The 25,885-nt window shown below is 44.0% G+C and overlaps 1 protein-coding gene across 1 annotated transcript in view; it reads left to right on the forward strand.

Moving 5' to 3' along the window:
- ADGRL3 (adhesion G protein-coupled receptor L3) overlaps positions 1–25,885 on the forward strand; it is a 509,563-nt gene that overhangs the window by 445,704 nt on the left and 37,974 nt on the right. The window contains exons 17-20 of the mRNA XM_051618348.1: positions 9,267–9,476; positions 9,978–10,198; positions 16,678–16,744; positions 18,131–18,222. Coding sequence (XP_051474308.1) covers positions 9,267–9,476; positions 9,978–10,198; positions 16,678–16,744; positions 18,131–18,222 — 590 coding nt within the window. The remainder of the gene's footprint in view (positions 1–9,266; positions 9,477–9,977; positions 10,199–16,677; positions 16,745–18,130; positions 18,223–25,885) is intronic.

Below are 25,885 nucleotides of genomic sequence, written 5' to 3' on the forward strand. Positions count from 1 at the left end.
GAGGTTGTTTGTATGACATTCCTTGTGCTGTAGCAATGAGTTAATTTTAAAGTTTCAGCAGCAGAATACCTGCTAGTTTGGTAAGGTGGAGGTTGAAAAATTAATAGGGGTTGTTCATTGACATGCACTCATTTCTTGTAAGCATGGTTGTGAGCCATTTTGGTGTCCCATGTCTTGTACAAAAAGGCATTTCTTGCCTCAAAGGCTTTTCTGTCTTCTTGGAGGTGGAATGGTCCCTGGGGAAATGATGTTGTGTGCTTGTGCAGGACCTCTGACAGCAGTGTCCTTGAAGAGGACCTTAATAATATTCTTTAGGATCCCTGAAGAGGATACCTTAATAATATTCTATGAGTTTTGCAGCAGAGTCAGTTTTGTCCTGTAATTGGGATTTTTAGTTTACTGACTTGAGTTGGTCAGATTTAAACACCGGGCATCACGGGGAGCAGACATTGGAATCCTGCTCCTTAATCAAAAGCCAGCACCAATTTGACAAGTGTCATTTCTGGTCATGACTGACCTCCCTCCCTGGTAGCATGGCAGAGGAGCGTGTGCTCTGCAGGAGACCTCGGTGGCTGCTCTGCAAGTTACAGGCTGGGATTTAATTATTAGCAAAGTGTACGTGGCAAGGCGGAGCTGGAAGGTGGTGCTGCTCAGGAGGTGATTGATGGTTGTCTGGCTCTCTAGCATGAACCAGCAATATGTCTTTGTCTGAAGGGGCAGAAAATGACATTGGCTAACCATGGACACAGGGATATGTTGGTTTGCTTCAAGAGCAGAAGTTGTTCAGATCCGTTACAGTCTTAATGGGACAGTACCCAATTAAGAGGGGCAGATTTTAGTTTTAAGATGCTTTCTGCCTGTTAAAATTAGGCTCAGAGTTTCTTATTCACCTGAATATTCCAGTGGGGTGGATAGTGGTGCCCAAGAACAAGAGCCTGCCGTGCACAGGGACAAGAACAATTCATCTTCACCTGCAGGTGCTCCTCCAGGTGCTGTCAGAGCCTCAGCTAGCATGGGCAGAGAACAGTAAGACCATAATGACCTGTGAGCTAGACCTCACTGGTGCATCCTCCTGGCAAAGGGTGACCTTACAGACCTGCAGCTTTTGTTGCCCTTTCAGACAATTTACCAGGACAAATGAGAACTTCCCTTTTGAGAGAGGTTTTAAGACCTTGAAACAAATCACTGTTTTCATTAGCTAAGAAGCTCATTTGGCCTGTGTTATGAAGCAATTGTTACATTCTGATAGATACTTTGCTAAATTATAAGATAGGTTTAACATAGATGATAACTATGTTAAATATGTATCTTTTGTTTGAATTGGTAGGATATTTGTTATAGCCCTTAAATGCTATTAAAATATCATGGTTCCCATGCCAGGGGACAAAGCCCATAGTTAAGAAAGTCATTCTATGTATGTAATTGCTGCAGAATTATTCAAAATTGACGAGCTGTTTTTCATACAAGCTTGCACTTTGCATCCTGTTCATTATAGCAGATGCATCTTAAATGTACCATGGGAAAAATATGCAGCCGGAAAACAAGCTCAGAGCTGGTGGGAAAATGCAATTAAAAACAACACCCTAAAACACAATAAGCCAAGGTACCTCAGGGTAAACAATGTTGCTTATCAGAATGTAGTAAATGCCAGAGCTTACTCTTCTTTAAAAGTAAATAAATAACTAAAGCAAGAGAGAAAAGAGGGGGAAAAGGAGGTGTTTTAACTGTAGCAATTAATTGGAAGCTTTCAGATGTTATTCTATATCACAAACATGTTACACTGTGTTAATTATTTGGGGCATGGAAGCATAAGGCAAGCTAAGGAGAGAAAGGAATAAAAATATATGAAGTCTAAATGGAATGCAGTGGTCCATTGCCTAAAGCAATACAGCCATTTTGGATATAAAGAGCAAGCTGGAGTTATTGCAGTGCTGACTTATCCATATATTAGCACTTATGGGATTGAGCAGCAGTGAATGAAAGCTGAAGTGGGTGCAGGATTGCAAAAGCACCCCAACTGCAGAATTAAATTACTGAAACTGCTATGTAATGAATTTTGCAAGACAAATTGTTTTACCCTGATAAGGTGCAAAAGGAGTACAAAAGGTGTGCTTTATTTTTTCTCAAGAAAGATGATGTATTACATATTTCAAACGGTAACTTACTACAATTTGTTATTAAATGATAACTATTTTAATTAAGCAATTAAATGAGCTTGTATTAATTGAGTTTTTTAAAATTCAAAATACATCAGTATTTGAGTTTGTGTTAGGAACAGAAATCCGTGATGTCTAATAACTCAAAGAATGAGGAGTGGTAAAGAGCACATTTTGTTACCCCTTGGGTCAAATATACCTACTGGGTCAAGTAATCTATATCTGTGGGGTCAATTCAGAGCTATACCTGATAGCAGTTCTTGGGCTTTTTGTTTAGGTGGGCAGTAAGTCACTCCAGGTTGTTCCTTGACTTCCCCACCCTCAGTTGGACACGTTGTTTTGAGGTTGAGCCCCAGTTGTGTTGTGCTGTTTCTAGTTCAGCCAACTTGGACGTCTTGCTGGTCCTTATCCTCCCCTGGAGCAGTGACCCCAGTCTTGTCAAGTTTTGGGTGTTCAGCCTGAAATCATCTAGAGCCTGGCTTCCGAAAGATGTACTCCGAGCCCTTGAATTTCTAATTTCTTAGTTCAGCACTTAGAGGTGTCAGAAATGTGAGCACACAGCAGCCTATTAGCCAGTCCCATGTGTACCTACTTTCTTACCGTTGCCCTTCTTTACTCTCCGGTCTGCAAGCCAGGGCTAGTTACACAGTGAGGAGTTGTGCCACACAGCATGGGGCAGGGTTTCCTGATCCTCTGTCCTAAAATGTGCAGTTCAAGCAACTCCTGTTGGCCTTGCTCTGTTTCTTGCTACCCCCTTCCTTTCTAGCTGAGAGCAGGGTGAACAAGAGGATCAAAATGAAGGTAGTGGCCATGGTGTGATGGAGCGTGTCCCAGCTGAGTAAGACCATTGGTGCAACAGCAGAAGCTGAAGATGCTGTGATGACTTTTTTCCCAGGCACTCAAATTAACAAGCCAGCAGCTTGGCTGGTGTCTGTCATTTAATTGCCAGCCCCATGCTAAGCTTTGTAGATGTCTACACTGAGTTTGGCACAGCCAGCATAGCTCGTTTCTCAGGTTGGAGATGCCTTATGTGTAAGTATCCAGCCAGCACAGGAGAGCAGGATGGTGGATGCAGCTATTGTCCCAAACCTCTCTGCCTCTCCACAACTGCATCTCACTTCAACTGCATCTCGGTTGCAGTGGTGTTAGTGAGTACAGTGGAAATGCTGGGCTCCTGCCACACGGTGTATCCATAGTAGCTTTTGTAAAACATGATGAGGTGAGGTCTGTATCCATGTCTATGTGCACACTTGCCCCCATATTGCTGTATTCTGGCCATGGGGGTTTCTGTGGCTTGCACTGACTGCTGCTCCTGGCAGTCACTAGAAGGCTGTTGCATTTTGGGGAGAGGCTTGTGGGAAAGTGTTCTGCTAGGAGGCCTTCATCTTGCAAAGGAAGGCAGAGGAAGAAGGAAGACTGTCTGTGTGGCCTGTGCAGAATATGAAGACACCTTTGAGGACTAAGACAAGGAGAGGAAAGGTGGCTAAACCACCTCGCAGCAGTTCTTGGGGATATGAGCCTTATTTCAAATGACCATGGTCAGAAGACAGTGATGTTGCCCAGGGACTTCAGGTGTTAATTAAGCTCTCTTTATTTCTGGGTTAGAATCTAACGGTGCTCATGACAGCATCACCTTTGCAAAGCACAGGGGGGATAGGTACCAGGTCCATGGGTCTTGTGTCTGTTGTGGAGCAGAGTTACCTTCTTCCCTCAGTGCCTTCCTGGGGAAGAGGGAGAGAAAGGGTGCTAAAGCAGTGGGATGCCCCCAGCACATATCCTCCTTGGCCACAGTGGGGGGAAAGCCCCCTTGAAACCTCTCATGTCTGTATAGCCACAGCAGGCAATGACATTAGCCAGCTGTGGGAGCCCTTGGCATTTCCTCCCAGTCTGTGTAGCCCAGCTGATGCTTTTGGCACACGTACAAAACCATCTGCTTCTTAAGGAGTTCTTTGGACTTAGCCACAAAGCATTGCAGCCAGGTCATAGCAGTAATCTTCTCTCAACACCAGCGATGGGGGAAAAAGGGCAGAGGGAGCCCACACAGCCCCAGATAACTACAGATCTGAGGAGAAGCATCAGCAATGCCCAGGAGTTCAAATCTGTCCCACTTGGGTCTCTGCCCTGCCCAGCACACTGCCAGCTCCCACCAGGCACCAGGCAGTCGTATCTGAGCTAGTTGATGACACTGTGTTTTTATTTACTGCTTGCTTATGCCTCCACCCCCAGACATATTACTCTTTCCATTCCTGGAGGGACAGATTAGGCAAAGGCATGTGTCCTTTGCTGCTGGCAGCTTGGTTTGGCTTCTGTTTTCTTCTACTGATGTTTTTAATAAGGGAGGAAATGGCTGTTCATCTCAGGGAGAGCCATTCTGTCATAAGCTTACATTCCCTGGGATTTGTTTTTATTAGCTCAGCTCTGGTATACAGGCACTGCCAGAGCTGCTCATTGATTTTCCCAGTCTGGATAGTATCTATGTTGTCTGTTCACCCTGCTGTGGTTGCTACCAGGGGTCCTCTAACTCCTCCTGCACAGGTTTCCATCAGCACTCTCCTCCTGCCACTCTTATTCCCACTGGAGCAAAAGCAAGGCTTTATACCAAAGCCAGGGAAGTCTTCTTTCACTGGATTTTGGGTCAGGCTCATGCCTAAATCATACATGTAATACATATTCAATACAGAAACCCTTACCTTGGGCTGCATCAAAAGAAGCATAGCCAGCAGGTCAAGGGAGATGATTCTCCCCTATTCTGCTCTTGTGAGACCCCACCTGGAGTGCTGTGTCCAGTTCTGAAGTCCCCAACATGGGAAGAAGATGGAGCTCTTGTAGTGTGTCCAGAGGTGGGCCATTAAGATGATCAAAGGGCTGGAGCACCTCTCCTAACAAGACTGAGAGAGTTGGGGTTGTTCAGCCTGGAGAAGAGAAGGCTCCGAGGGGACCTTACAGTGGCCTTCCAGTACCTGAAGGGGCTCCAGGAAAGCTGGGGAGGGACTTTTTTACAGGGGCTTGTTACAAGTGAGAGGATGAGGGGCGATGGCTCAAAACTGGAAGAGGGGAGATTGAGGTGAGACATGAGGAGGAAATTCTTTAGTGTGAGAGTGGTGTGACACTGGCACAGGTTGCCCAGGGAAGTTGTGGAAGCCCCCTCCCTAGAAGTGCTCAAGGGCAGGTTGGATGGGGCTCTGAGCAACCTGTTCTAGTGTCCCTGCCCATGCAAGAGGGTTGGAACTAGATGATCTTTAATGTCCCTTCCAATCCAAACCATTCTATGATTCTATGATTATTTTTTTTCTTTCTATTAGTTGCTCCTGTTCTTAAAATAGTCTACAAGTCAGATTACCTGTGAAGCTAGCATAGCTAAGTGGTAGCAAACCTCAGTGGCTTGTATACTGGGCCAGGCAGCACCAGTCTTGAGAGCCAGAGCATTTGAGCAAGGAGGTGTTTGATGGATGCTGTTAGGAAATTATCCCTTGGACTGGTGTTTAGTATCTCCCATAGGCTCTCCTGATTGCTCAGGACTTTGGGGAGAATATCAAGAACCAAGAGTTGACTGTTAATAATACACTGGTGGTTTTGGATGTAATTTGCATGCCTTGGGGACCCTAGGGCTTGTGGGGTGCTGGAAGGTTACCAGTAGTGCACATGGCAGACCTATTTTATCCTCAGTCAGGGAGTGATTCAACAGTGCTGAGCACGGAAAGGATCAGCTGTCCACCACCAACTGTCCACTGCAACCTGCCCTGCTGGGACACCCCGTGACACTGCTCAGAGCCTCTGCTGATGTTCAAGGGCTTTTGGAGCTCCCTGTGCATGGAAAGGACTGGCAGCATGGTGCAGCATGCTGGGGAGGTCCTGCATGGTTCTGGGTCATGAGAAGGACTGGCTGTGTGTTGGAAAGAAGCAGTGCAGTGCCAGATGGTAGGGAGGACCACTGCAGGGAGGAGTGGCAGAGTGCTGTGCACCACCTGCCCTGACACATAGAGTTGTCCCAAGAGAGTGTCAACAGGGTAGAAGTGTCCAGTGGAGAGCTGGCGATGGACAAACAGGAGTGGGCCCTGGTGGGCAGTGTAAAGTGAAGATCTATTCCTCTTTTGTGTCTCTGTGGTTGAGGCACCAGGCTTGGAGGCTGCGACCCAGGTAGAGAATCTTGGTGTGCTGTTTATCATACTTAACCCTGGAACACCAAATAGGAACTGTGTAAAGCAGGTATGTTGCTCCTTTATTTGTCATGTAGCAGTCAGGTGATGGCAAGGATCATCTCATGGCACTGAGGAGTGAATGTCACTGTTATGACCACTATTATTCTGCTGTGTGGCCTGTGGCAGCTCAGTTTCAGTCTCCAGCCAAAAAATTCCCTTTTGTTGGACTTGCTAATGTAAAAGCTCTAGATGTGCCTGGCCTGGGACCAGTTGGCACTGCCATGGGAAGGATGCCACTGCTTAGCATCTCCTCCCTGACCTACTGCCTCTGTCATGGCACCTGAAACTGGGCATCCCAAACAGTGTGGAGCACACCCATCCTGTGAAATCCAGCTCACTTCTCTTAGACTTTACTAGAAAAGCTACAAATTCATTTTTTTTTTTTTTTCTTTCAAGGTGTTCTGAAATGGCTCTTGTTCCTAGTTTATTTCTATTAATCCTTTTTGTTTGTTCTTTTGTGAGTTTGTTGAGTTTGGGGAGGGAGTTTGTAATTATGGAGTTGTTTTTATGGTTGTTTCCCAGAACTCCAGGGATGGGTGTTATGTACATATGATCAGTATTTTCATTACGATTAATATTAAAATGAAGTGTAGTGAGAGTAATAATAATAATAATAATAATACCAACAGCAGTGAAGTCTGTGTTTCTTGGTTTGCATTTCTTGCTAAGCATGGTGAGCTTAGTGGCAAGCAACCCTCTCCTGAGGAAGAACATGAACCTAGATGTCAGGATCCCTCTCCAGGAGTGAAAGCCACCATGTTTTCATGATAGAGTTACAGGCGCTGAGACCTGTGAAATTCATCTCATATAGAGGAAGAAGCCCTCGGAGACCTTTCCCTCTGCCAGACTAACTTTCTTTTGGGGTAGATGAATCTGTGTCATTGGTGGCATTTGGATGGGAGAGATGCATCTGGCCAAAGTCTGCCTGATTTCCTCCTCCTTACATCTGCCCACACTAGCTGCCTTGTCCTGCTCACCCAGTCCCAGAGCTCTTGGTCACTTCAGCATGGCAGAATGACCTAATCAGCTGAGCTGGCAGGATTGTTCAGGGAAATGTTCTCCTGCCGTTCCCCAGCAGCCTCGGACAAAAGAAAGAATGATTTGCAAGGTGCAAGGTTTGCATTAACATTTTTTCTCACTGAGTTAAGAGGAATGGATGAGCTGGAATGACACTGAGATAAAGCAACGCACAGGCGCCAGGAAAATGACACGTGCTTCATCTTCTCATTTTTCTGGGTGCTGTTGGAGGAGCTGGCTGGAATAGGCATTTCTGTCATGATCTACAGTGAGCACAGAATGTTTTCTTGCATCTCTGTTGGATTTCTGACCCCTAGTTCCTTAGATATTGGGAATACTCAGGAAGAGTGGCAAGAACATTTGGGGAAAGAAGCCCTCGTGTCTCCTTCTCCAAATGTCACTGGAGAGAAAATTTCCCACATGGAAGAGATGGAGGGGAAAGTCTCTCCCCATCTTTCATTATCATTTGATGCCTATCACTCATGCTGCTAAACCCAAATAGCTGAAAGGTTTGAGTTGTTTCTCATGGGTGCTGACATAGCAGAGTGTATATCAAGAAAGGCTTGACATTTGATGTGGCTTTGTCACTGGCAAGCAGGCAAAGGAAATGGATAAATTAATCACCTTTTCCCCCCATTGGTCACAAGGCTTTATCCCATAGGGAGGAAAAGGTTTCCAGTTTGTCCTGGCTTTTTGAAGTGTGACACTGTTGTTTGCCAGCCTGCGTAACACCTAAGTCATCAAAATTCCAGAGGTGAAGGGGAATGTGAATACCAAAAATAATACAGCCTGGTGGATCACAAAGCTGGGTTTCAAGCCTCTCTGGTTTTTTTGAAAAGCCCCCAGAGATTTCCAGCCAATCTTTCCATCAGCTCATTGACTCTAACCACTTAGCCCTGAGCAACCGTCTCGTGACTCGATGCATATTTCTGATTTACTAAGTAATGATATCTCTACTCTGACCACATCTGATGGAAACTTGGGGAGTTAGGGGTGAGTTTTACAGCCTGAATAAGGAGTATGGACACGAGATGCCTTCAGTGTCAGGGTCCCAGCACCCCCTGCTCTTTCTGGGAAGGACGTGCAGTGTAAGCCCAGGAGCAATCCAGCAATGTTTTATCAGCAGAGCCAACACACACCTCTGCTGCCCATCACAAAACTTCATTACAGAGTTGCCTGACTTTGCCACTGCAATGGCCAAGTTTGCATGGCTTGAGGGTGAAGCCATGTTAGAAGTTCATCACAGGGAAGCACTCGCTTTCCAGTCTGTCTTCAAATCACTGTTGTGTTACAATTCAAAAGCAAATTCGTCTTAAAAGGTCTTTATTTTTTTCAGGGTAGCATTCCAATCTGACTTGCCAGGATTTTTAAAATAAAGCTCCGGGGCTTGAAAAATGAAAATCAAACTTTATTTCTCCTTCCCCCTTGAATAAAAACCACAAGACATTTAAGCGGTCTCTTTCTATCCAAAGCCTTCAAGCTCATACATCTCTATGAATGTTTAAAGAGAGCCTTTTTTCACTGTTGGTAAATGCTAGTAATGGACTTGTGGTTGTAATCTCCACAGTGTTGTTAGCATTACAGTATTTTTTAGACTTGAATCACGGTGTTCCATGGTTCTTTATGCTGTGTGTCTGTTCCTTTGCTGTGTTTTTGAAAATGAAGCCGCACACAAGACTTTGGAGTCTGTGTTTCAGGTTGCAGCTTTTTTGGTACAAGATTCAAGTCTAGGTCCATTTAGTCTTTTTGCTACTGGTCCCTTGCGTCACAGCTTGGTGAGTGAATGCAAATATTTGGGGAGAGGTCTCAGACAACCTCACTCTGTGTCTGGGGTGAATTAGAAGTCATGCAACATGCAACTGATGATTATTTTTTGTTGTGGTTTTATCTCCAGCACAGTGATGCAGTCCATGACCTGCTCCTGGACTTTATCACGTGGGTTGGCATCCTGCTCTCACTGGTCTGCCTCCTGATCTGCATCTTCACCTTCTGCTTCTTCCGTGGGCTGCAGAGTGACCGCAATACAATTCACAAGAACTTGTGCATCAGCCTCTTCGTGGCAGAACTCCTCTTCCTCATCGGCATCAACCGGACTGACCAGCCGGTAAGAGGCGAAGCTTTCTCTGCTCCCACCACAGGCTCTTGTCTCAGTGTGTGTGGGATGTCTGATCATGCAGTGAGATACATTCTAGAACAGCCTTAACTCCATGCATGAGACCTCACAAGATTTGGCCCTGTTTGTTAGCTGGGAGTCAAACGCTGATGCCTGCTGTGGTTTCAGAGGCTCTGTGCGCATTATTTGTAAATAAAGCATGTGTGCATGTCTAATAAGCAGGTTGTAAAAATGTGCTTATACTATGCACATCTTCATATGTTTCTTTGCCAGACTGTACGTACCTACCTTTGTATCTTTACACATAATATATATATGTAGAGATGTGTCTGTTTTAATATGGTTCACACACATTTTCCAAATTAAAACAATGTTCTTCCTTTGGAGAAGATCAGAACTCCCTCATTCTTATTAACCTCCCAGTAAGAGTAATCCTGACTGTTGCATTAATTCAGCATGGTACAAATCCCTTCTCTTGCTCTTTTCATGCAGATTGCCTGTGCTGTCTTTGCTGCCCTCCTGCACTTCTTCTTCCTGGCAGCTTTCACCTGGATGTTCCTGGAAGGGGTGCAGCTCTACATCATGCTGGTGGAGGTTTTTGAGAGTGAAAACTCCCGGAGGAAGTACTTCTATTTGGTGGGCTATGGCATGCCTGCCCTGATTGTGGCTGTATCAGCAGCAGTGGACTACCGGAGTTATGGCACAGATAAAGTGTGAGTGGGGCTTGGCACTGCTTGAGTCTGGTCAGGAGGGATGGGAGTGGGGACAACAAAGGGAAGTGAAGAGCCCAGAGACCTGGTGGGCAAAGGAAGTGCATGCAGTCAAAACTCAGCCAAGGAGCCTTGCCTTATCTCTGTGTCTCCGACACAATGTGTGGTGATACAGGACAAACTCCCCACACTGAAATGATTTGCAAAGATGTTTTCTTGGGGAAGTCAGTCCAGGAAAATTTCATCACCTCAGGAGAGGGGGCTGTCCCAAGTCTCGGTTTGGTACTGTATCAGAAAGGTAACCCTTTTCCTCTAAGCAAAGTTTGGATGATGAAACGCTGCTTTCTTCTTCCTCTTTTTAAAGTGTTCTATCAAATTAGCAGAGCCTGTAAGTAAAGTAGGTGGTAACAGTGGAATGCATTAGACTCTTTGCAAATCACAACAGCTACGTCACTTATCATTATGAATATATCCTAAACGTTTTCAACGATGCTGAAGCTGGTATCAAAGCACAATTTAAATGATCATGCGAGACCATCTAATGGAAAACAAAGGGAACATTGAGCCCTTGATTTTCTTTATCAGCTTTGTTGCAATTGCACTAACAGTGTGTTCTTATTGACTACTTTTTTTTTTGCTTGCTTTCCCTTGTCAGCCTGCCTTCCCCCTGTCATTTTAACTGAATTAAGGGCTCAATCTGAAGCTATGAGCCTTTGGCATTTTAAAAGCTCTTTTTTAGCATAGGTCAGGTCAGGCCACAGCAGCAGTTGATATTCTGTTAAATTCAACTGCAAAATTTTTGCCTGAAACCTTATTGTTATATATGAACCTGATTCTTTGTGGAAGGAAATCTGCAGAGCAGTAGAGCTGCTCGTGATCCATTACCATGCCAGCTGTTAGGCTTGCATCCCGACTGGATATTTGCATCACTTTCCTCCCATGAGGAGAAGAGTGACCTGAATTTGTAAAAATGTCATACTTCGTGGAAAGGAAATGGCCCACACAGATTAAGGTGAGAGGGAGTAAGTTTTCAAGGATCTCTACCAATTTATCCCAAGTAGTTTGACCAACTTTGACAGGCATAGGAGGCAAAGAAAAATAACACAACGGCTGATTACAGTTTCTGGAGAAGACTGTTTCCATCAGCTGCCACCTGTTTTCTGCCCCAACTAACTCTTCTCTTCACATCCCCCCTTGAACGATATATAAGCCCCCACTGAATCAGATACTGAAGCATTCTGCCTTGTCCCTTTAGACAAATTGATTCTTACTGTGGTGTGTCTACAGAGGACCTATCTCTTCACAGTGGGGCACACTGGACCTCAAACATGTTACAGCCCAAGGAGCTGCAAGCCTGGCTCCCTGGAAAGCCAGCTGAGATGCTCCCACACATCTGCCATCACTGGAGCTGTATCTCCACCAGTCCAGTACTCAGTCTGGTGTTTTAGTGGCTGCTCCCCCCAGCACGAAGTAGTATTTTTAGTGATTAAACGTGTATATATAATATTTTGCAAATAAATATTTACAGAGATTTGCAGAGCCTAAATATTTATTTATAATCTCTAATTCCAGAGTGCACATTTTTATCACATTCTCAAAGTGGAAAATAAAAAACATACAATATGTTTTGTATAACTATCGTGCTCCATCTGGTTGATAGATGATGATGTATTTTTCTGTATAATGTTATTAGAAGGGTAGAACTGATTAGAATTTGTAGTGAACTATATGCCAGGCATACATAATTTGATTGCAAGAAGTTGCTTGGTTTTGTCGGGCTTTGTAAAACATCCTCTGGAATATATTACTTGCCTCCCTCCATTATTTATTGCATTTGTTTAAGCAGGACTTATGGAGCTGTTAGTGTTATTTGTTTTTTGCCTGGCATGTGGTGCCACCATTCATACGTCTCACAATGATTTGCTTAGACACCCAAAGTAGGTTTTCTTGATTTCATTTTCCTTTCTAAATCCAACCTTCCTGTAACAAATGCCCAGATTACATAGCCAGGAAGAGACAGTTGTTTCTCTCTCTGTTTTTGCTCTTCACTTGCTGCTTTTGATTTTCTGAGGCATCCTATGTCCTAGTATTCACACTGGCATTTTGGAGTAGCTGCCCAGTAAAGATACTCTTCTACACTTAATCATTCCAAGGATTGGAATTGATCCTTTTTCATTTACTGGTTGTTTTGGGGTTTTTTGTTGCTGTTTCAGAGCAGGTCAAGCTACTCATATTAGGAGATTAATTTGCTTTTATAACCGAGCAGCAGGGTAGTGATTCCATGGAAAGATCATCCCATTCAGGCCAGCAGGGACTATTCATATGAGGAAGCTGAGCCATGTTTGGCCCTTTCCTCTAATAAATTAGAAGTGTTGCATCTCACCTTCTTCTGATTTTAATTTCTTTCATTTACTTTAAGTAAAGGTGGAAAGCAGGAAGCCCCACTGAAAGGACTGTGATTCCCCTAACATTGCCAAAGTGGTTCTGGCAATGCTCACGTGAACTTCCAAGACACCATTTCTTACAGGCCAGGTCTTCACCTGCTGAGTCTTAAATGGCCGTATCTCAAGTCTTCCTGCAAAAGAGAATATGCTGCATAATGGTTCAGTAGAAGCTAGATTAAGACTTTAGCAGCCTCCCTTTAAGAGGACTCATTCAAGTAGCAGGCTGCCCAAAATCGACAGCAAGAAGCTATTCCATATTCCCATACTGTCCTGGGTTTCATATCAATGCCTCTTAAAGATCTCAGAGGAAAGCAGCTGTGCTTTGAATGGTCCCATATATTTTAGAAAACAGACTTGCAGGTATATTCACTCATTGGTGATCAGATTCATCGTGACAGGAGTCTCTCTCTTGTTTCTCCCTCTCTCTGTGCCCTTTTGGGATGCTATAAAGCAGGCTATACATGGTAAGCCATCCAGCTGTCAGAAAGCAAAATGAAAGCCTGGTGTATGTACACAGCTTCCAAGTCCATCAGCCAGCTGCTGACATTTTATGCATGTTAATGTTCCTTGGAAAATAGCTTCTAACAATATGGCCTGTCTTGGGTGCCTTCACTGAACTAGTTTTATTTTCAGTGCTCGTGCTGGGTATTTGGAAGAGAAAGCATGAGCAATGTGGACGCTGGACTGCGTTGAGGAGAATCTGTATTGCACCCTTGAAAGGCATGTCTTGTGCAGACATTTCCAGTTACTGCACCCAGACAAGGAGGCTGAACAGCCACGTGAAACAAACTGCTGAGCTCCCGTGAACAACATGATATGTTTAGGGCTCTTCAAATGTTACGGTCCAATGGCAGCTAATGATTGTTTATTGGTTATATTTAATGCACACCAGGGATAGCTTAGTATTTGATTTCTCTTCATGCAGAAAATAGAGTAAACTCTTTGTAGTCTTTATTACTTGAGAAAAGCTTTAGGTGAATATAGTGACTTGTCACTGTGGAAGAGGAGGAAATTAAAAAATAAAGGAAAGCGGCGTCATGGAGCTCATTGCAAGCACTGAATAAGCTGGTGTAAGTCTTGGAAGAAGCAGTGGGGTTTTGAGCAGCATCCCCTGCATCCACAGGCTTTCAGATAATAGCTCTGCCTTGTACTGATTCCCGAAGCAGGGCATTTGCTTAATGGCAGCTGAGTCTAAACTTGTAACACAGTAAGTCTGTGTTCATGGTGCAGCTGCACGCGGGGGGCAGAAGTAACTCGGCAGCCCAAGATTAGCAACTTTGGGAAGTGAGTTGCCTGATTGCTTCCTTGTTTTGAGGAGCTCATTTATACAGCACATTGTGCATGTGGGTTTTTTGTATTTTAAGGAAAGAAAAGCTCAGTGTGGTACTTGCCTGATTAGCAATTTACAGCTCCTCAATGCAATTGGCGGGATGCCTGTGTTTTGATGGTTTGGTCTTCATTTGCATTTTTAACGAGGTATGACTTAAACAGGTTCAAAGTTGCATCCCTTCCTGATTACCACAAAAAATACCCTGGCTTTTTTAAGTCCCTCTGCAGCTTAGAGGCAGTCCTGCAGCTTTTCATTTAGTCACCCAAGACTGACTGTCATACACGATTTCACAGAAAGGTGATTTTTCTATTCAAAAAAATGAAAAATGACATCACGTTTTTAAAGTGTGTGGACAGGTCAAAAAAAAACCAACCAAACATTTTCTGGTTTTCACAAGCTGTACTCGTCCCTAAATGAAGCTGTCTGTCATTGAAAGAGAACCCTTTTGCTCCATGTCCCCCACATATCCTGAGGTCAGGACCCGGCTCTTTTTGTTTCCCATCCACGGCATCCATCTCTTGTCACTGAATTTTGTGGTCCACAACCAGAGACAGAATTTTTTAGGGGAATGGGGTGAAAATTTCATCCATTTTGTTGATTGGAAAGGAAACCACTTGCTTCACACTTCTTTGCTCAGCCCAACACAGCTTTTCCTTTTTGCTGTATTACAGTTTGCACCAATTTCCCCCGTGTCCCAGTCTATACCATTCAAAACCAGCTGCATCAGATGTGACCATGTGGCTGGCCAGAGTGCTTGAAGGAGTGAAGAGAGAGAGTTTATGTCTTTCCTCTTCCCTGGGCCTTCCAAGAGCCAGCTCCCTCTTTGTGCTGAAGGAAAAGCAAGTTGCTTGGCCATTAAAATACACTGTGTTCCCAACTCCTGTGCAGCAGGGGCTAGGGAATGTTTAGAATGCTAAGCTGGCAAAAAAGTTCAAAATATTGTAGTTTAAAATGAAACAAAACAACCCTGTGAGTCCTTTCCCACACACCAGCACTCTTATTATCAGCAGAAAAAAGTTGTGGAGCTGCGTATTCCCTGATTTATATGTGGCAGCTGAAGAATAAGCAGTAGTTACACATTTTTCCTAAGGGATGGTGTGGGTATAAAGTCTGAAATACCATGTAATGTGTGAGCTGCTGCTACACCAACACCTTTTTTCAGGGATGGGGAAGAGCACTTTTCACAGGGACTTCATTATCCTTGAAACGTCTGTTCCTCTGTCAAATCTAGTTGCAATTAGGTGACATTTCAGAAGTTATTACAAGTGATACACAGATGTCATGATAATATAAACCCTTTCCTATAGGAAAGCAAGACTCAAATAGTTTCTAGTCACTCATGTTTTTCTATTACCTGCTGCATGTAAATCACCTTGAACTTCAGCAGCCACAGAGGAAACAAGATTTCGCTCTGAAAGCCTCTGTTTGCCTCTTGCATTAAGACTTTGATGCTCTCACATGAAGATTTTGGATGAACAGCTGCAGAGGCAGTTCAGGAATGATGGTCATGGAAAGGACAGTATTTTAATTTGTGACAAATAGTGGTATGACCATATATATCTCCATACATCTTCAACACTGACAAGGCCTGAAATTTATATGGTCAGGGAGGGAAATGAGAAGCTTTATCTGCATCTTTGAATGTACTCATATCTTGGCTTCTCCTAGTCGTAGAAGTTCAGGGCATGTTTTATTTTCTTGGCAGGCAACTCCAGCTGAACTCTTCCATGGGGCTGCTGGCAAAGGCTTTGCCTGTTGCAAAGTCCATTGGAAGGGAGAAAAACATGCATCTTGTGCATTAGAGCTGTCATTTCTGAGAACTGTTATCTCTTCCACCATGATAAATTCATATATACGGTTCCTGTCGCTTGCCTCATTATGAAATTCCATTGGGTGTTTGGTATGAGAGTGGCTTTACGCTTTCTTTGTATTTCAAACATTATACAAAACTTTCTTGGAATTTATATTCGTCTGTCTTGTAGCCAGTCACTTCCATTTTATCTTCCTGTCGCCTAGAATGAACTAGGAATGGAAATGTAATTTCCCAGGGGCCTTAAAAAACGTGGGGAGTATTAAACGCGGTTGAAATTAAGTGATTAATAATTTAGTTTTAGGCCATGAATCAACTTCATGTGATAGCACAGACCATATGCAACCCTCGAAACATTAGTGAAAACAAAACACTCTAGAGGCTCAGGGAAATAAAACGCTCTAAAGGGGAAGTTGCTGAACCTAATTAAACCTCAGCCTTCTGTTACCCAAATCCTGCTTTCTGTTTGCACCAAATTTCCTCTGATCTGCTTGCTGGAGAAATGTCATCTCACTTGACAGTTGACAGACTGCTTGTGTTGCATCAGAGGGGGGGAGGAACTTAAAGAGGAAAGGGAGATCCAGGGATGCTCATCAGATCCCTTCCATAAAACTAAACAGGTTTAAGGCTTTTTTTCCAACAGATGCAGAAAGCCTTAGCAACTAGGCCTTGTGTCATTTTCTCCCTGCTTCCTCCAGAGGTAATTATCTTACTCCATCAATAGCGCTGTCAGAAATTGGGCACATAACTCAGCATTTAAATGAACAAGCAATGTAATATTTCCTGTCTCCCACCGACGTGTTTTGCAGTTCACATTCTTCTCTGTCACTCTCTCACTCTTGATGTATGTCCTGCGTGCAGTCCTTGAATGCCTTCTCTCCCCTGTGTTTCATTACAGATGTTGGCTCCGACTTGACACCTACTTCATCTGGAGCTTTATAGGACCAGCCACCCTGATAATTATGGTAAGAACTCCTCATTATCTACTCCATCTCTCAGGTCAAGAAATAAAACTTTTGCTGTCCCTTTACTCTTTATCTTTAATTTACAGAGATTAATTTGAGAAAGGCATGTTCTTCTTTGACCCTACCTGGTACAACCAATTAGACCCTCATTATGAGAGGCTCCTCTTGGCATCGCAAAATACTTGGTAAAAGTGGGCTGAGGAGCTTTGGAGTGGGTGCTTGCAGAGTTTGGTTTCTACTGTTGGATATTTAGAAGTGCCAAACTCTATTTTTGTGCCCCTCACTGCCTCGCTGCTTTTTTGAATTCAAAGGCTTTGCATTGATCATGCAAAAAAGGGAAGTCTGGGGAGGAAGGAATGAAATAAAGTCCAAACTGGAAGAGAGATTCAATGGGGATTTTTTCCTGCCCAGCAGAAGTTGCAGCTTGTGTGACTTCACAGTTAGCACATTGCCAGTGCATCAGCTAACACAGCACCAAGGTAGAGAACCCAACCTGAGAGGCAGCTGCAGTTTTCTTATACTTTAATCACTACAATATGGCTTAAATAAACCATTCTCAGTTTTGACTAGACTACAGTTTGGCTAACACAGCAAACCAGGAGGTCTCACTTCAATGCAGACCTTGTTCCTTCTTCTCCTGCTTGTCCTGCAGCTGGGGGCCATTCAAGAAGCCTTCCACATCAGGGAGGAGGCCATGCCACCAGCAACAGCTATTGGGGATTTTTTTTCCTACTTAAGCAATTAATTCATAACAAGATATCTTCCCTTTGAATAGATACCAAACTGTGGCCTAGGCTTTTGGAGGAACTCCATGCCAGGAATTGGCAGCCCTGTTAACACTGAGGGATTGAAACACCATTGCATCTTTTACAGAACACATGAAACTCTTTTTCCTTTCTGTTTTTCAATTTTGCATTCTGCTAAGCATCTTCAGCACTTGTAATTTCCCTGCCCATCTCCCCAGTTACACCATATTTAAAAGATATCTTAAAAGAAGTCTTTTTTGCTTTATTGCACCGGGGCTGGCTAAGCAACATGCTTGGAATGACTTTTTACCACTGTACACCTCTCAGACAAAGAAGAGCCATTATAGCAAATATTTTTAGCTTTCCAAAACATCATGTGAAGCACTGCAGTTGATGTTGGAACTAGCCAACATATGCAGTGCCGCAGCTTTGCTAACACTGTGGCATCACAAGTCCTGCAGTCTACAGGCCAGACCACCTTAGAAAATGCTTGACAATCTTCTGTGATTCAGTTGCTACAAAAGCATAGTGAGAGCTAGTTTCCTACAACAACTCCTGTTACAGAGAAGATGACTTTCTCCCCATCATGTTGTGCTGTGTCATGTAAACCCTTGGTTTTTCTCCTTCCTCCCCACTGCAGCTTAATGTCATCTTCCTTGGGATCGCTCTCTATAAAATGTTCCATCATACTGCCATACTGAAACCTGAATCTGGATGTCTTGATAATATCAAGTAAGTGGCTGGTTGTTTTTTTTTCTTTCATTCTCTCTGCATGTTTCTGTCTTTTGCTGTTTATGCTGCCTTTCCCCTCTGAGGAGAACAGAGGGGGACCAACTCCGCCAGCAGCAGTGGCAAGCAGGAGCAATACATTGGGTTAGGGCACTGCAGAATGGTTTCTAGTAGGTCCCAACAAGTGGCTGATGATGAAGCAGTGTCTTTATTAGGATTTGGCTGCCAGTGGTGGCATTTTCCATTCAATTTTGCATGAAGGAAGCAAAGCTGCATTAGCTGTCGTTGAAGCAGGTAACCTCCTAGTCCCCCTATGAAAAAGGAAATCATGCCCAACAATTACGGGCTAATTATTGCAGTCTCTACAGGGAAGGTGTTGAAGTAGTTGATCATTACTATTTCTCCTTGCTCTGAGGGCAACAGCCTTACTTCTCCTCTGTTTGTTTTGACCCTGACAGATTTAATGACCCCAGATTCTCCCCAGAACCTGATTAGTTTCAGCCAAGTTACCGCAAGTTTACCTGGGGGTGCCCACACCAGAGGATGTGCTTGCCAGCCAAGGCAGGTTTTGCCCTTGAACTTGGTTAACGTGAGCCTGGGCATCTTACTGCCTAGCAAGCTGCTTCATCACATTGATGGACTAGTAGTCACCATCATCAGTGCCTGTTTATTCAAATACCTCTGGCTTTAATTACTCGCTTCAAAAATCCAAGTGGGATTTCAGGTATGGATGGGATGGGAAGCCTGATAATTATTTAGAACCATCTAAAGAACCTCAGGAGGAGAAAGTTGTTGAGAGTCAGCCCACCCAGGAAAAGGAGCGTTGTGCTACACAGCTGGAAGTTGGTTCTCCCCTCTCTTCTGTGGTGGGAGCAGGAGAAGACGCATGGGGGGGTCATTAAGATATGACTGAGTTGCACAGTTGCAAGGCAGTTCTCAGCAAGGTTATTGTTCTTACCACTGAGCTGCTCTCACAGATAAGGCTTTAATTTAAAGCTTTGCCAGTCTTCCCTTGAAACACCTAGCAGGCAAGGCTTGCAATGCCGCTGGCCTACCACGACCTGGCATGGTCCTTTTGAGGGAAATTTCAGTTTCTTAGGTGCAGTTTCTTCTCTGAGGGTTGGGAGGAAAGGAGAGCTATGCTTGTACAAATGCAGGAGACCACAGTGTGCTCAGGGACTCTCAGGGCCCTCCTTCGCCATGCCTGTCCCTGTTCAGGTCGCTGACAAGCTTCTGTGCGGTGTGTTTCTCCTGCCGTCACTGAACTATAGGATGAAACTGGAGGAGCAGTCCCTCCTGGATGTCCAGGACCGATCCCACCATGATAGTCTTTCCTTTGGTCTCGAATGAGGTGTTAAAGGAATGGTACATTTAGTAACACTTATTAATGTGACTACTCGTCGTGCATTAGTGCTTGGGGATTGCTCACTGAGAACAGTCTTTCTAAGGTTACCCACACAAAATCTGTCTAGGAAGCCTTACAGTATGACATTTAAATTAAGAACTTGGGGGAGAAAAACAAACCCAAGCCCTTATAATTAAAGCAGAAATAGTAATTGCCTACTGAATAATCTTGCTTGTGCTAATCTCTACTACCCTTGTTTAAAATGCCAGGAATTTATACAACCCGTTACGTCAATTATAATGTCATTGTAAAATATTTTATAGGTTCTTTGGCAGATGAGTGTCTGTTCCTGATTTGAATTCATTAAAACGTTTTGAAAACACAAGCAATTAAATACTTTTACATTTGTTGCTGAAACCTTTCCAAACATGTTCCTTCATTACAAATGATATCTTATGCTTGAAAAAAAATAAGAGAAACATAATATGAACTTGGGAAGACCCCAGGCTCACCCTAGGAAGTTTATTAAAACAAGAACTTCTGAATACCTAAGTAGGAAAAGTTAAATCTCTAAGTCCAAGGCGTGTGTTGTCTCAATGCCAGATATGCTTGAGTTAGGAGAAGGTGCAGATTTTGAACAGAGAAGGGAATTCACCTTTGAGAAAACCTTCCGGGGGATGTGAGGGGCTTGCAAACTTTTTGGTCATCATGGTCATCTTCTAGGTAAAACTGTAATCATGTTCTCTGTAAGATCAGGGTCTTTTTCCAAAGTCGTTGTCTCTCAGTTGCAAAATGTGGGTGTTGTACAGCAGCTCTGGAATAAAAAGCCACTGACCACGTTATTTCACAGGTGACCAGGTGACTTTCTGAGCTTACCTCCATGGCTCCACACAGTTGGTGAAAAGACACTCAGATCTGTTTCTCAAGACCTGTGCTGCCTTTGCTGGCCCTCAGCATGGTCCCAGAGCCTTTCATCTTGTCCTACTGGTTTATATCTCAAAACCCAAACCAAAGCAAAGGCCTGGGTTGGAGGGCTGTTGCTGCCATCTGCATGTGACAGCTTTATGGCACTCAGGAAGCTGAATGGCAGTTTGTTCTCCCAGTTCATTTCCTAGCATTGCTCTATGTTAGGCTGTGGTGAAGCTCTCGCACCATAAATCCTGACCCTGTTCAACAGCAGCAAAATGCTTGATTCCCTATGGCAACGTTAAAATAAAGGCCATAAAATATTTTAATAGGCTGTTAATAAGTGCCCCTGCAATCTGGTGCTTTCCTATGTCACTTTAAAGGTTAAAAATACATTATGAAGTATAGAAAATAGAGAGCCAAATAACTCCACTTAAATTAATGAACTTGATAAGGCATCAGGTGTCACCTGGGATACCTTTAATTACTACACCAACAGAAAAGCCATTCAAAGGGCAGTGCCTGAACCAGATGCTGTGTGGCTGAAAGATTTGTAGGCACTGTGCAAAGTTGTAAAAATAAACTTCCCTAACCTTGAGGAACAGTCCCTGTATTATTGTGCCAGCCTAAGAGAATCTGACGTTCCCGCAGTGGAGCACTGGTTACCCAGGGCTTACCCAGCAAAAGATTTGATGACCTGTTGGGTTGGGTTTTTTTTACCCACAGTAACATTTGCAGCTTAGCTCAGCGCTTTCAAGAGGGAAGTGGGGTAGCCACATATGTGGGTCCTTCCCCCTGTGCCAAGAGCATCCTCCCTGTGTGTATGGCAGGTTGGTACTCAGCCAAATCAGTGAGTTGTGCCCTCTGAGACAGCGAGGTTCATGCTCTAGTCCTGCTTTTGAGGCACGTAGCCAGGAGATGTGAGTTTGTTTACGTGGGCTCTGTTGTTCAGAGCTGCAAGAGTTACTGTGTCTGCTGGTGGTGCCAGGAGAGCGCACTAGCTCCCATTTCCCAACAACTACCATCCCCAGGTGTAGCACACTTTTAGCTGGGACCTTTTGAAAAAGTTGAGTTGACCTCTGCCTTCAATATGTTTCAACAGAACTGTTACGGGTTCAATCAGGGTGAGGAGCTCTGCTGCCTTTTAAAGATCTCTTTAGTAAGAAGCAACACAGTCAAGGATGCTGAAAGAGCTGCCTCATAGGTGGTGTGTGTAGCTTCTGCCTATGCCTCCCCAAATGCAGGGCAGTCTTTTCCAATGGCTGTTTCTGGGTGCTCAAGGTCCACTTTGCCCATGACGCTTTCATTTCTTTGCAGCTTGTCAGCAAATGTAGGTGAGGAGAGATGGGCAGTGAGGAGAATCTTGTGTCTCTCCTGTGGCTGTCTGAGAGCATAGGGGGGAATCTAAAGGTGCACCAAGTAGCTCATGAGGACAAACCGATTCCCTATCAGTAAATGTACCCGGGAAGGCATAGTTCTGGAGGACTGATTCCCCCAGTTCTTATAAGCTTGCAAGGACAACAGATCTTTCAAGCCAGGGACTGTGCAACATTTTTGGATGGCAAAAGCCTTCTGTGTTTCTTGCATCTATAATCTGCAAGGTGGAGATTATAAGCATATCAGTGTGGTATTGATGCACTCTTGCTAGCAGACGGTTCCTCACAAGGATGGCAAAAGCCTTCTGTGTTTCTTGCATCTATAATCTGCAAGGTGGAGATTATAAGCATATCAGTGTGGTATTGATGCACTCTTGCTAGCAGACGGTTCCTCACAAGGATGTGTTACCAGCTGGAATACTTTAGAGCAGCTGTGAGACTGTTTTACTGGAGGTTGCTGCCAAGTGGAGTGATTTCTGGAGTCGAGCAGCTAGAAGTCTCTCCTTTGTGCTTTTCCATTGTGTGGGGTAGATGTTAGATGTGCAGAATGTCTCAGGCAGTCATACACAGGAGTACACCAGATCTTTTTTATATTCTCACTCCTGTAGGAAGCATTATGTGACAAAGGAAAATCCATCTGTATGTGAAAAATCCAGCACTGTTCTTCTGTTTTCCATCCATTAAATCTTTTCTGGGTGGTCAGACAGGTACTGTGGCTGCTTGTGGTCCTCACACAGCAGGTTTTCATCTGACCTGTGTCAGATGCTGCAGCATGACAGTCAATCCACGTTTCCCTAAGCTTGACCCCTATTCTGTGTGCAAAATGGAGGGCTTCAAAAGAACCCCCTGCCCAAATGCCTCTGTGTTGCGTGGCAGCACAGTGCTGCTTCTGCTGCCATTTGAATACTGCTCATTGGAGTCATCATGGCATTAGTAAAGAAAAAAAAAAAAACAGAGGGGCTAAAATCATGGTAATCCAAATGTGCTTTTCACCATATCTTCTGAGACCCCATCTCTGCTGTATGTTGTTTGTGCACAATATGGGGTGCATTACTTACTGACATGGAAAAATGGTAGAACATCAGGAGAGCAGTTAGAAAAGTCAAGTCCTATAAGCCGATAGAAAGGATTCATCAAAAGAGCCAAGCAGCTGCCACACCTGAACTTACACAGGGCATCTCCAAATGGCCAGAGGAGATAGGCTGAAACCTCCTTTCTCCTAACTGAGACAAGAAGCCATCCTTTCTCTTCCCCGTAGACATAACCTTTCCTTTGAAGTTCCTGCAGGCGCCTGTCCCCTCTCCTCCCAGCCCTGCCTGGCTGCGGTTGGGTTTGTTAGCATTTCTCCCCTGGCCAGACCAGACTTCCTGACATTCTTCTGTGCTGCAGTATGTGGCAATGAGATTTTATATTATTTACTTTGGAAAGGCCACACGTTGGGCTGTAGCTGCCAAGCGTGGTTGCAGACCCACTAGAAAGAAGGTAGGAGGCAAAGGGCTTTGTCGGCTTACTTCTCTTTTTGTCCCTTTTTATTGCAGTTTTGTTTGAGCCAAGGTATAGCTTAGCTTGTGCCATGGGCCTTTTGGATGCTTTTTAGAAGGCATAAATTGTGGGGACCTCTTCAAAGAGGAGCGTGTTGGGCTGTAGTCCTGGGTTTGCTGGAAAAGCTCATGCAGCGCCATAGAAATCCACTGAGAAGTCACATTGGAAATTTAATTTTCTTTCTTTCAGACAGAGAGATCCAGAGTTTTAGCTGGGATCTCCTTTTGTTGCTAAAGAGGCACTATTCATTAGGGGGGTTTAGGTAGTTTAATCGTGGAATTAATCACTATAGTTTTGTTGCACCTTTCTTCCCTCTTGCTCCCATCCCTTCTTCTGCAACAATAGAATAAGCTCCGTATCAAAAACCTGAAATTCCTTGGGGGAAAAAACTGTGTTTATTCCCAACATGTGGGAGAATATTTTTAGGTATTGTGGCCAGGTTCACAAGAACACATACTGAAATACCACTCACGGGGATGATGCAGAAATGTCCTGTGCTGCAGCCTTCAGAAACCAATCCCCAGATGACCAAAATGAGCCCCCCCTTAGCTTGTTGGCTTCCGTAGGAGCTTCAAATGGCCTGGGACTAGAGGCACATGGCCCTGATTTAATGGATAAATTAAAAAGTGTATGTTCTCTCAAGTTTCTGACTTGAAACAGAACTCACACCATACTCCTAGGTTTATTTATTTTTTCCATGAGAGTCTCTTGCTTACAGGCTGACAGAAGTAAATCTGAGAATGTGCAACCTAAAAACCAAAATGAGGAGCCAAATGCAAAGACTCAACATTGATTACGACTATATGAAACCTTGCAAAGCCTGGTCTGGGCTCTTTTAGGGAGTTTGGCCCAGGCTGGGGGAGGTGAGGGGCAAGGAGCATCAGGCACAAAACTTGAGAAGACCCTTTTGAAAATATGTCTTCTTTACAAACTGTTGCCATATCCAGCTTTCCCCATATGTTGTATGGGTGTAAGTGATTATCTGCTCATTTTCTTGCTTCAACATATGTATTTTATTTAAAGAGACATGACTAATCCCAGCCCCCAGATTAGCTTGTTGGTTCAGTCCTGTGGGTTTTCTTAAATCATAAAAAAAAAATAAAAAAATCCTCAGAGTTAGGTAGAAAATTGAACACAAAGGTTAAACAGAACTTCCAGAAATCCTCTGCGGAAATGTTTAAATTAAATCCTTGATTTAACACAGCGGTATTGTGCTGGCAGGAACAGAGGTTTGCCAGTCTAGTTTTATTTACTCAGTTGATTGAAATGCAGAAAAAGTAAACATCCTGGGTTTGGTGCAGTGAGGAACGAGTAAGACTTTTGAAAATGCAAGATTTCTTCTCGTTTGGTAGGAAGAGCTTAAATTACCGATGCAGAACAGCAATTTGTAGCAGATCTCCTTTTACTGAAGAAGATTAATTTGTGCTTTATGCTATCCATTTTAGAAACAATTGAAAGTAGGGAGACAGTGGTATTATTTCACCTTTTTCTATTGAGGTTTAAGGTCACCTATTGGTTTCTAGATCTTTTTTGTTTAATCATAGGACACTGCAATTTGGAAATTGTGATGCCAAAGGGCCTGGACTTGAATATTGTATTGGGTTCACACAGGGCACTTGACTTGGAAAACAGCAGCACTTTAATCCTTCATTATTTCTGGGTTGCTTGGGAGTGCACAGCAAGGACAGTTACAATGAAGGGTCCAGCTCTTGGGAGCATGCCCAGCACACCATCTGGGTGCAGAAGGCCCAGTCCTGTATCTTCAGCATTCTCAGTTCCTGGAGAAGTAATGGCCAAAAGTCAGTGGCAATGTGCCACTCCTGTGGAGCAGCAATTGAGGAGAGGAGGTGATGGGTACCCATACAGCTTCAAGGAGCGTACGTTGGCGTGAATGGTAGAAAGGATGAGGTACAAAGGGTTTGAAACACAGCTAGTGAATGCAAACACTTAGAGGAACCACAGTGAACCTTTGTTGAACATGATCCAAAATCCTCACTGACCATTGCGATGTTAAATAAAAGAGAAGTGCCTGTAAAGAATGAGCTTTCTGTTCAGATTTTCATACAACCCTCCTAAGAAACTAGAGAGACTGAGTGGGCTGTTCAGGAATAGGGCATTGAAAATCTCTCTTTCCCAGCCAGCTGTGTTATATGCAGCACTTTTGGACTCCTCTGACTTCTGGGGACAGAAGGTTCAGAACACAGCAGCTCCAGGAATGCCTGTTGGAGAGGAATCATCCCTGGATTCCCACCTCAGGAAAGAATCATCTGATCCTTGCAACAAAAAGAGTTCCCGAGATAGTGTTTGGGTGTGGACAAACTCAGATGAGAAATGAAGTGTGTGTTTTAACGGTGGCAGGGACACACAGGCAGCGCCCTCTCTGTCACCAGAAAACTTGACAGGAGTATTTTGCAAGGATGAACAAATAATCTGGGTATTCTGAAAATAAGGAATAGCTTTTATCTCTCACTTGGAAAATCCACCCCGGGGCAAAGTT

Source organism: Apus apus, chromosome 4, assembly GCF_020740795.1.
Source record: "Apus apus isolate bApuApu2 chromosome 4, bApuApu2.pri.cur, whole genome shotgun sequence".
In the NCBI taxonomy this organism is placed as follows: Eukaryota; Metazoa; Chordata; class Aves; order Apodiformes; family Apodidae; genus Apus; species Apus apus.